The 12,304-nt window shown below is 39.3% G+C and overlaps 1 protein-coding gene across 1 annotated transcript; it reads left to right on the forward strand.

Annotated features, from left to right (window-relative positions):
- Nucleotides 1-1,401: 1,401 nt before the first annotated feature.
- On the forward strand, nucleotides 1,402-4,197 carry LOC109562073 (keratin-associated protein 21-2-like). Its single transcript, XM_019965016.2, has 2 exons — nucleotides 1,402-1,476; nucleotides 3,799-4,197. The coding sequence occupies exons 1-2, from the start codon at nucleotides 1,402-1,404 to the stop codon at nucleotides 4,195-4,197; spliced, it is 474 nt and encodes a 157-aa protein (XP_019820575.2).
- Nucleotides 4,198-12,304: the final 8,107 nt, after the last annotated feature.

Below are 12,304 nucleotides of genomic sequence, written 5' to 3' on the forward strand. Positions count from 1 at the left end.
AAATACAAAGAAGTGTCATTCACCGTGATCAAGTTGGATTTAATCCAGGGTCACAAAGACAGTTTAACATATGCAAATCAATCAATGTGATACACCTATGTTAACAAAAAGAAAGACAAAAAATACATGGTCACTTCAATAAATAGTTTTTAAAAGTCAGCATCCATTCATGTTAAAAACTCTTAGCAAAGTGGTTTTAGGGGGAAAATATCTGAATATAATAAATACTGTTTATGATAAATTCACAGCCAACATAATACTCATCGATGAAAAGGTGAAATCTTTCCTACTAAATTCAGGAATAAGACAAGGATTCTCACTCTCACCACTTCTATTTAAAGTAGAAGCAGACATTCTAGCTGCCCCAACAAGAAGAAATAAAATATACTGGAAAGAAGAGGTAACACTGTCACTACTTGCAGATGATGTACTTTGTACAGAGAACTCGAAAGTCTCCACCAAAAACCTCTTACAGCTAATAAGTTCATTCAGTAGATTGTATGTTACAAGATGAGTATACAGAAATCTTTTGTGTCTCTATACACTAATTATGAAATATTAGGAAATGAAAGTAAAAAAAAAAATCCTATTTAATTGGTACTACAAATGATACCTAGAAATCAACTTAAGGAAGCAAAAGAACTATATTCTGAAAACCATAAAACTTTGATAAGGAAAATTGAAAATGATAGGCAAAAAAGGATAGATATCCCATTTCCTTGTATTGGAAAAGTTAATATTATTAAAATGGCCATAATACCCCAAGAAATCTACAGATTTAATGAAATTTCTATCAAAGTACCCATGATATTTTTCACAGAACTAGACCAAAAGAACCAAAGAACCAAAGAACCAAAAGAACTAGACCCTAAAATTCACAGAACTAGAACAATCCTTAGATAGTTCTAAAATTCATAGAAAAATAATCTTAAAACTAGAACAACAAAAGGCCACTAATTGGCAAAGCACTCTTCAGAAAAAAAAAATGATAACACTGGAGATATCACTTTCCCAAAGTGACTATCTTGTAAAACTACAGTAATCAAAATAGCACAGTATTGGCATAAAAAGACACATAGATTAATGGAGCAGAAGACAGAGTCCAGAGACAAACCTCCACACCAATGATCAGTTAATTTATGACAGAACAAGCTAGTATACACAGTGGTGAAGAGACAATCTCTTGAACAAGTGGTTCTGGGAAAACTGAACAGCCACATGTAAATCAATGAGATTAGAACATTCCCTCACACCATACAAAGAAGTAAACTCAAAATGGGTTAAAGACATAAATGTAAGACCTAAAGATTAAAAACTCTTAGAAGAAAACGTGGGCAGAACCTTCTTTGAATTAAATTGTATCACTATTTTTTTTTAAATCTGTCTCCTAAGGCAAAAGCAATGAAAGCAAAAGTAAAGACATGGGACATAATTACACTTAGAAGTTTTTGCATAGCAAAAGAAGCAGTTGATAAGGTAAAAAGGTACCCATTCTCTGCAGAATGGGAGAAAATATTTGCAAATGATATGACTGACAAGGTATTAATATTTAAATTATGTAAACAGCTTAAAATAGAAAAGTTGAAAGACCCAATCAAAAAATGGGCAAAAGACCTGAATAGCTATTTTCCAAAGAAGACATACAGGTGGCTAACAGGACAAGAAAAGATGCTCAATATTACCAATAATCAGAAAAATGCAAATCAAAACAGTAATGCCATATCAACTTACGTCAGAGTAGCTATCACCAAAATATTTATATATTTTATAAATATCAAAAGTTTTAGAGGATATGGGGGAAGGAACCACTTGAACACTCTTGGTTCAAGTGGAATGTAAATTATTGGTGCAACCACTATGGAAATCAGCATGGAGGTTCCATAGAAACCTAAAAATAGGACAACCATATAAGCCAGCAATTCTACTCCTGGGTACATATTCAGAAAAAGTGAAAACACTAATTTGAAAAGATACATATACGCCAATGTTCATAGCAATACTGTTATAATATCTCACATAGGGAAGCAACTCAAAGGTCCCTAGAAATATGAATCAATTAAAAAGATATGGTGTACATATACACACAATGGAATATTCAGTTAATTTCAGTACAGTTCAGTCCCTCAGTCGTGTCTGACTCTTTGCGACCTCATGAATCACACGCCAGGCCTCCCTGTCCATCACCAACTCCCAGAGTTTGCCCAAACTCATGTCCATCGAGGCAGTGATGCCATCCAGCCAACTCATCCTTTGTTGTCCCCTTTTCCTCCTGCCCCCAGTCCTTCCAGCATCAGAGTCTTTTCCAATGAGTCATCTCTTTGCATGAGGTGGCCAAAGTATTGGAGTTTCAGCTTCAGTATCAGTCCTTCCAATGAACACCCAGGACTGATCTCCTTTAGGATGGACTGGTTGGATCTCCTTGCAGTCCAAGGGACTCTCAAGAGTCTTCTCCAACACCACAGTTGAAAAGCATCAATTCTTCAGCACTCAGCTTTCTTCACAGTCCAACTCTCACATCCATACATAACCACTGGAAAAACCATAGCCTTGACTAGACGGACCTTTACTGGCAAAGTAATATCTCTGCTTTTCAATATACTATCTAGGTTGGTCAAAACTTTCCTTCCAAGGAGGAAGCGTCTTTTAATTTCATGGCTGCAATCACCATTACTCAGACATAAAAATGAGATACTACCATTTGCGGCAAAATGAATGCATCTAGAGAATATTATGCTTAGTGAAAGAAGTTCGGGCAGAGGAATAAGTCAGACAGAGGAAGACAAATACTGTATTACTTCACTTATGTGAAAACACTAAAAATTGAAAAATGAAAGCACATGCAAGACAGAAGAGACCCAAAGATATAGAAAACAATCTTTTGGTTACCAAAGGAGAGAGAGAAGGGGAGGGACCAATTAGTGCCACTGGATTAGCAGATGCAAACTACTGTTTATAAAGCAGATGAGCAATAAAGATATACTACATAGCATGGTGAATTCTTTATTATGTTGTAATAATATTTAATGGAATATAATCTTCAAAAACATTGAATGATTATGCTCTGCACCCCAAATTAACACATACTGTAGATCAACTATAGCTGAGTAAAAAAGAAAACTTCAAAATTTGGAGCCTGCCTGATTCTGAAAATGGTGAATGAAAGTAAATTCTATAAAAGCAAGATATGCAAAAAAAAAAGTCCACAAACAAAAAAATTTTGACCACATCTTTGATGATGAAAAGGTCCGGTGTTCCTTTAGATGAGAGGACAGGATATGTTTGGATTTAGGCATCTACAGATACAGAAACATTTATAAATATGTAGCTATAAACTAAGATTTCTTTCTTACTACTATTGACAGTTTGGAGATATTTTTCTTGTTGGGGGCTTCTTGTGCCTTGCAGTTTCATCAGCATCTTTGGCATCTATAAATGAATTTGCAATGATGCAAGAAAGGAGGTAGGAATATTCATTTCTTATGGCCAGTGGCAAATGATTTAAGAAAGAAGAGAGAAAAGGGGGCAAAATTTTTCTACATTACTCCTCGCATTTCTAATATAAGATATATATTAAATGATAGGAAATTTTGGAAATGGGTATCTGTTTAGAGGCACATGATTCTACTGAAAAAAGTCTCTGGCAGAGCAAATTAAAATGATGCTTTTTAAATATCTCCAAAATAACTAGCTACTTTAGGCAAATTATTGATTGTCAAAAGTGACCGGCACGTGGTGGTCGCTTCCATATTTGTTGTCTGTGTCAGGGAATGAGTGGTATGCTCTGCCACTTACTGATAGTATATAAAGGTCCATGGGAAGGAGAAGACACACACACTTCAGAAACATCGCCTTGCAGTCCACCTGCATCTGCTTCCCTCAACAACATGTGTTAACTACTGCGGCAACTCCTGTGGCTATGGCTGTGGAAACAGCTATAGCTGTGGATTGAGCCCCTATTATGGCTGTGGTTATGGAACCAGATATGGCTGTGGATATGGGACTGACTGTGGTTATGGTTCAGGATATGGCTGTGGATTGAGCCCCTATTATGGCTGTGGATACAGCTCCCGTTATGGCTGTGGTTATGGAACCAGATATGGCTGTGGATACGGCTCCTGCTGTGGCTGTGGATACGGCTCTGGCTACGACACTTACGGGCCAGTCTGCTACAGGAGATGTTATTCTTCTTGCTGCTAGAACGTCACCACCCAAAACACCATTTATGTCTGAAACCACACATCTAAGATAATGCTGATTCAAGGATTGAAAAGTCATGATTTCTATATGCAGGAAATTCCATGCAAGACAGAGCTTTGACCTTTGACTACTCGTTTTTAAGATTGGCATCTTTGAGGCCTGAAGCTCCATGGTGGTATCATCTGTCTTTTTTCCAGATGTTAACCTTTACTCCCTTAATCTCTGACTCTCTGTAGTAATGATCCTAATACCCTACTGTTGGGGAAGTCCCTTGTTATCAATAAAAATGGTTCATTGTTTCTAACAAATCTCTGTGTATTTGCTTGTGCATAAGTTTTGTTTTGAGGTGTTATGGCCTCTGTTGAAAACTGAGCAATTTGAAGCTGAACTTTGAAGTCCTTCTTGATATAAGCGTTTCTATTTATACCTGCATCAGAAATAATGTCTTTCCCACCTGTTTCTTGTTTTTCATATACTTAGGCACTCACATATATAAGCACAAATCTCAATAATTCAGGACTGTGCTTTGCAAACGTCTCTGTGTCTGGGATGGAGCTGGAGGTGAAAGAAGAGGAATGATATTTTATTCAGGAAGTTAATGCAAATTCCAAAATAAACAAGAAGTGGCCTGAGTACTTAAAGGAATAATGGAAAGCAAGGGGAATTTTCCAGCATATATGAGAAATAAGAAGCAGAGATAGGTGTCAAGTACATGAGACTAAAGAATGCATGTAAAAGTCAAACATTCTATCATATCATCTGCTTTTGATGGAAATGCAAATGTATTTGTTTGTATACACTGATGTTGAAATTGTTTCCAATCACTTAGTTGATAAATAGTTTTGAGTAGTTTTGAAAGGGTCTCATCTTAGACACTGAAAACAAAGTAGAAAAATTAAAGAAAAATTTCCTACTCTCACAGTGTTTACATTCTAGTAGGTGAAGAATAAAAAAATAAAAAATAATTAAGATAATTTCAAACTGACAGTTGGGATGTGGGAATAAAACAGTTTAGTGGGAAAGAGAGTAAGGATTGAAGCATTAAAGAGATATTTCAGGGAGGTATTTTCACCTTGCGATATCTCATGCCAATTGCAAAGAAAGATTCAAAAGGACAGTAGCAAATGTAAAGGGGGAAAAGAAGTCCATGAAGTTTTGGAAGAATATGATTTAGTAAGCATGTATGAGATAGCTTACATAACCAGTAAAGAGTCTTCACAAAGTCTTAACATACCTTCAAAATCTGAAACGTTGTGACTCCCTTAGTTAAAGAGGGCTTCCTTAGTGGCTCAGACAGTAAAGAATCTGTGTGCAGCACAGACCTGGGGTCAGTCCTTGGGTTGGGAAGATCCCCTGCAGAAGGCAAAGAGTATCCAACCCAATATTCCCTCCTGAAGTATTCCATGGATAGAGGAGCCTGGCGGGCTACAGTCCATGGGGTTTCAAAGAGTTGGACACATCTGGACAACTAACACTTCCATAGTTTCACTAATTTAAAGAACACTTGAGACATTCAGCTCAGTGAAATGACAAAATGGTGATAATCAATCCAAGTATCTATTAGTTTGTAAGTGACACACAAATATTTGAACAGAAATTTGATTTAATTTGTATGCAGGTCAGGAAGCAACAGTTAGAACTGGACATGAAACAACAGACTGTTTCCAAATAGGAAAAGGAGTTCGTCAAAGCTGTATATTTAACTTATATGTTTATTTAACTTACATGTAGAGTACATCATGAGAAACGCTGGACTGGAAGAAACACAAACTGGAATCAAGATTGCCAGGAGAAATATCAATAGCCTCAGATATGCAGATGACACCACCCTTATGGCAGAAAGTGAAGAGGAACTCAAAAGCCTCTTGATGAAAGTGAAAGTGGAGAGTGAAAAAGTTGGCTTAAAGCTCAACATTCAGAAAAGGAAGATCATGGCATCCGGTCCCACCACTTCATGGGGAATAGATGGGGAAACAGTGGAAAGTGTCAGACTTTATTTTTCTGGGCTCCAAAATCACTACAGATGGTGACTGCAGCCATGAAATTAAAAGATGCTTACTCCTTGGAAGGAAAGTTATGATCAACCTAGATAACATATTCAAAAGCAGAGACATTACTTTGCCAACAAAGGTTCGTCTAGTCAAGGCTATGGTTTTTCCTGTAGTCGTGTATGGATATGAGAGTTGGACTGTGAAGAAGGCTGAGCACTGAAGAATTGATGCTTTTGAACTGTGGTGTTGGAGAAGACTTCTTGAGAATCCCTTGGACTGCAGGGAGATCCTACCGGTCCATTCTGAAGGAGATCAGCCCTGGGATTTCTTTGGAAGGAATGATGCTAAAGCTGAAACTCCAGTACTTTGGCCACCTCATGCGAAGAGTTGATTCATTGGAAAAGACTCTGATGCTGGGAGGGATTGGAGGCAAGAGGAGAAGGGGACGACAGAGGATGAGATGGCTGGATGGCATCACTGAGTTGATGGACGTGAGTCTGAGTGAACTCTGGGAGTTGGTGATGGACAGGGAGGCCTGGTGTGCTGCGATTCATGGGGTCGCAAAAATTCGGACATGACTGAGTGACTGATCTGATCTGATCAAATCACTTTTTTTTAGAGAAATATTAATTGAGCCCAACTTATGTGCAAGGTATTATAACCAGAGCTGGTTATTCCATGATGCACAGAATCGAGGTGGTTCTGCAGGCATCATTAGGTATGGAGAGACTTGAGTGAAAAGGTTGAGAAATAATGCAGTAAAGTTGGAAGACTTTTCAGTTAACCAGGGGAATTGTGGCCAGAAATTCTGCTTTGGCAGCAGCATTGAAAAGCAAAGTGTCTACTGTAGAAAATTTTTTTGAAGCAAACTTATAATTTCAAGTTGCAAGGAGGACAGGAAAGGTAAGAAAACTGAAGCATAATGATGATTGGAATGCGGATATATTTTCTTTATGCCCACCATTCGTGATTCAACATAGCAGAGTCATTAGATTATACCAGTGATCAATAGAGGAAAAAAAAAAAAAGGTTAAATGATTTCTCAGCTGAAGGATTAATGCCTAATATTGAAAATTCTCAGAAAAAGGAATCAGAAGCTTGATTAAAGTTCCTTCTGAAGGCATTCAGTAAAGTACTGGATTACCACTTATCTCACTGTTGTTGAAATTTGAGTGTGCAATAAATGATTTTATGGTTCTTATTGTAAAAAATAACAAGTATTGGAATCTGCTTGATTATGAAAGATTATGAAAGGTACACCTAAGCAAGTGAGATAAACAAAAATAACACCCCCCTCCCACCAAACTTTAAAATGGAACAATTGACAGTGCTAGTCCGTCAATTGGCACTGTAAAATCTAATGAGATTTTGAATTTAAATTTGATCAAAATGGGGAGAACTGATAGATTTGCAATATGCTAATGGATCTAATCTGTCTAATTGTTACTTAGATCTTCTTCAGTTTTTCTTAATAATTTTCTGTAGTTTTTAGTGTAGAGATTTATATACATTTTATAAAATATATTCCTAGGAATTTGGTGGTTTTTAACAATATTACAAGTAATAAATACATTAAAACTTTTCACTTTTGTAAGTTCCTATGTTGCAAATAAATGAAAATCCAACTGAAAAAAATAAAATAGAACAAGCAAGAGAGTTCCAGAAAAACATCTACTTCTGCTTTATTGACTACACCAAAGCCTTTGACTGTGTGGATCACAATAAACTGAGGAAAATCTTTCAAGAGATGGAAATACCAGACCACCTAGCCTGCCTCCTGAGAAACCTGTATGCAGGTCAAGAAGTAGCAGTTAGAACTGGATATGGGAGGAGGACCTAAAATGGCGGAGGAATAGGGCGGGGAGACCACTTTCTCCCGCACAAATCCATCAAAAGAACATTTAAACGCTGAGTAAATTCCACAAAACAACTTCTGAATGCCGGCAGAGGACATCAGGCACCCAGAAAAGCAGCCCATTGTCTTCGAAAGTAGGTAGGGAAAAATATAAAAGACAAAAAAAAGAGACAAAAGTGGGAGGGACGGAGCTCTGTCCCAGGAAGGGAGTCTTAAAAAGAGAGAAGTTTCCAAACACCAGGAAACACTCTCACTGCTGAGTCTGTGCCGAGCCTTGGAAGCACAGAGGGCAGCATAACAGGGAGGAAAAATAAATAAATAATTAAAACCCACAGATTATGAGCCCAACGGTAACTCCCCCAGGGGAGAAGCAGCACAGACGCCTGCACCCACCACTAGCAAGCAGGGGCTGGGTAGGGGAGGCAAGGGCTGCATCAGTTAGAGTAAGGATCGGGCCTGAATGCCCCGAGCACTATCTGAGCGAAATAACTTGGGCTAGCCAACCAGACTGTAGGATAACTACCACGTGAAAAGCCATCCCTAACCTAAGACACCTCAGGGCCGTGCACAGAACAAAGGACTGAACAGAGATAGCCAGCTGCAGACCATCCCCCTCCCGTGACAGGCAGCCAGAGCCGGAAGGGGGCAATCGCGCCCCAGAGAGACATTATCTACAAAACTGCAAGCAGGCTTCCTTGTTAACAAGACTTCTTGGGGTTCTGGATGGTCAACATCCACCTGAGAAGGTGCACCGGTTGTACACCCAGGAAACCGAGCATCAGGAACAGGGGACGCAATAAGTCTCAGCGACCGCGCTCACCAAACACCTCATCAGCTGAGCTGCTAGGACCTGCTGCTGCTGCTGCTGCTAAGTCGCTTCAGTCGTGTCCGACTCTGTGCGACCCCATGAATGGCAGCACGCCAGTCCTCCCTGTCCATCACCAACTCCCAGAGTTCACTCAGACTTACGTCTGTTGAGTCAGTGATACCATCCAGCCATCTCATCCTCTGTCGTCCCCTTCTCCTCCTGCCCCCAATCCCTCCTAGCATCAGAGTCTTTTCCAATGAGTCAATTCTTCACATGAGGTGGCCAAATACTGGAGTTTGAGCTTTAGCATCATTCCCTCCAAAGAAATCCCAGGGCTGATCTTCAGAATGGACTGGTTGGATCTCCTTGCAGTCCAAAGGATTCTTAAGAGTCTTCTCCAACACCACAGTTCAAAAGCATCAATTCTTCAGTGCTCAGCCTTCTTCACAGTCCAACTCTCACATCCATACATGACCACTGGAAAAACCATAGCCTTGACTAGACAGACCTTTGTTGGCAAAGTAATATCTCTGCTTTTCAGTATACTATCTAGGTTGGTCATAACTTTCCTTTCAAAGAGTAAGCGTCTTTTAATTTCATGGCTGCAGTCACCATCTGCAGTGATTTTGGAGCCCCCAAAAATATGGAAATACAGAAAACCTCAAAAAGCCAAAGCAATCTTGAGAAAGAAGAATGGAACTGGAGGAATCAATCTGCCTGACTTCAGGCTCTACTACAAAGCCACAGTCATCAAGACAGTATGGTACTGGCACAAAGACAGAAATACAGATCAATGGAACAAAATAGAAAGCCCCAATCAAAAAATGGGCCAAAGAACTAAACAGACATTTCTCCAAAGAAGACATACAGATGGCTAACAAACACATGAAAAGATGCTCAACATCACTCATTATCAGAGAAATGCAAATCAAAACCACAATGAGGTACCATTTCACACCAGTCAGAATGGCTGTGATCCAAAAGTCTACAAGCAATACATGCTGGAGGGAGTGTGGAGAAAAGGGAACCCTCTTACACTGTTGGTGGGAATGCAAACTAGTACAGCTACTATGGAGAACTGTGTGGAGATTCCTTAAAAAACTGGAAATAGAACTGCCTTATGATCCAGCAATCCCACTGTTGGGCATACACACTGAGGAAACCAGAATTGAAAGAGACACGTGTACCCCGCTGTTCATCACAGCCCTGTTTATAATACCCAGGACATGGAAGCAACCTAGATGTCCAACAGCAGATCAATGGATAAGAAAGCAGTGGTACATATACACAATGGAGTATTACTCAGCCATTAAAAAGAATACATTTGAATCAGTTCTAATGAGGTGGATGAAACTGGAGCCTATTATACAGAGTGAAGTAAGCCAGAAAGAAAAACATCAATACAGTATACTAACCCATATACATGGAATTTAGAATGTTGGTAACAATAATCCTGTATACAAGACAGCAAAAGAGACACAGATGTCTAGAACGGTCTTTTGGACTTTGTGGGAGAGGGTGAAGATGGGATGATTTGGGAGAATGGCACTGAAACATGTATAATATCATATATGAAACGAGTCACCAGTCCAGGTTCGATGCACGATACTGGATGCTTGGGGCTGGTGCACTGGGATGACCCAGAGGGATAGTACAGGGAGGGAGGAGGGACGAGGGTTCAGCATGGGGAACACGTGTATAACTGTGGTGGATTCATGTTGATATATGGCAAAACCAATACAATATTGTAAAGTTAAAAATACAAAAAATAAAATAAAGAACTGGATATGAAACAATGAACTGGTTCCAAATTGGGAAAGCAATAAGTCAAGGCTGTTTACCATCACCCTGCTTATTTATCTTCTAAGCAGAGTACATCATGCAAAATACAGGCTGGGTGAAGCACAAGCTGGAATCAAGATTAGTGGGAGAAATATAAATAATCTCAGATATGCAGATGACACCACCTTTATGGCAGAAAGTGAAGAGGAACTGAAGACCCTCTTGATGAAAGTGAAAGAGGAGAATGAAATGGCTGGCTTAAAACTCAACATTCAGAAAACAAAGGTCATGCAATCTGGTCCCATCACTTCATGGCAAATAGATAGGGAGACAATGGAAACAGTGAGAGACTTCATTTTCCTGGGCTCCAAAATTACTGCAGATGGTGATTGCAGCCATGAAAGAAAAAGATGCTTGCTCACTGGAAGAAAAGCTGTGACGAACTTTGCTGTAACTCTGCTGTTAAAAGCAGAAACATGATTTGCTGAGAAAGGTCTAATCAAAGCTGTGGTTTTTCCAGTAGTCATGTATGGATGTGAGTGTTGGAATATAAAAAGAACTGAATGCCAAAGAATTGATGCTTTTGAACTGTGTTGTTCAAGAAGACTCTTGAGAGTCCCTTGGACTGCAAGGAGATCCAACCAATCCATCCTAAAGAAAATCAGTCCTGAATATTCATTGGAAGGACTGATGCTGAAGCTGAAGCTCCAGTACTTTGACTACCTGGTGTGAAGAACTGACTCATTTGAAAAGACCCTGATGCTGGGAAAGATTGAAGGCAGGAGGAGAAGGAGATAACCGAGGATGAGATGGTTGGATGGCCTCACCGACTCGATGGACATGAGTTTGAAGAAGCTCTGGGTGTTGGTGATGGACAGGGAACCCTGGCTTGCTGCAGTCCATGAGGTCACAAAGAATCGGGCATGACTGAGCAACTGAATTGAACTGGACTGAAACTTTTAAAAGCCACACATTTTTTCCCCCTACATGTTTGGCAATAGAAAGTTCAGATGTGTAGCTTCGAGTGAGAAGGAAGAGTAGGTTTGGATTTAGACATCCACAGAGAGAAGAAACTTATTTGTAAACACACAGGTATACTGTAATGTTTCTATTCTCAGTACTACTGACATTCTTGATTATTTTTCTTTTAGTTTACATGTTGCTCCATGCCCTGGAGAATTAGTAGCATCCTTGGTTTCTACATACTGTAGACATGGAACAACAGACTGATTCCAAATAGGAAAAGGGGTATGCCAAGGCAGTATATTGTCACCCTGTTTATTTAACTTATATGCAGATTACATCATGAGAAACGCTGGGCTGGAAGAAGCACAAACTGGAATCAAGATTGCCTGGAGAAATATCAATAACCTCAGATATGCAGATGACACCACCCTTATGGCAGAAAGTGAAGAAGAACTAAAGAGCCTCTTGATGAAAGTGAAAGAGGAGATTGAAAAAGTTGCCTTAAAGCTCAACATTCAGAAAACTAAGATCATGGCATCCTGTCCCATCACTTCACAGGAAATAGATGGGGAAACTGTTGAAACAGTGTCAGACTTTATTTTTTGGGCTCCAGAATCACTGCAGATGGTGATTGCAGCCATGAAATTAAAAGATGCTTACTCCTTGGAAGGAAAGTTATGACCAACCTAGACAGCATATTAAAGA

This window comes from Bos indicus, chromosome 1, assembly GCF_029378745.1.
Source record: "Bos indicus isolate NIAB-ARS_2022 breed Sahiwal x Tharparkar chromosome 1, NIAB-ARS_B.indTharparkar_mat_pri_1.0, whole genome shotgun sequence".
NCBI classification, from domain to species: Eukaryota; Metazoa; Chordata; class Mammalia; order Artiodactyla; family Bovidae; genus Bos; species Bos indicus.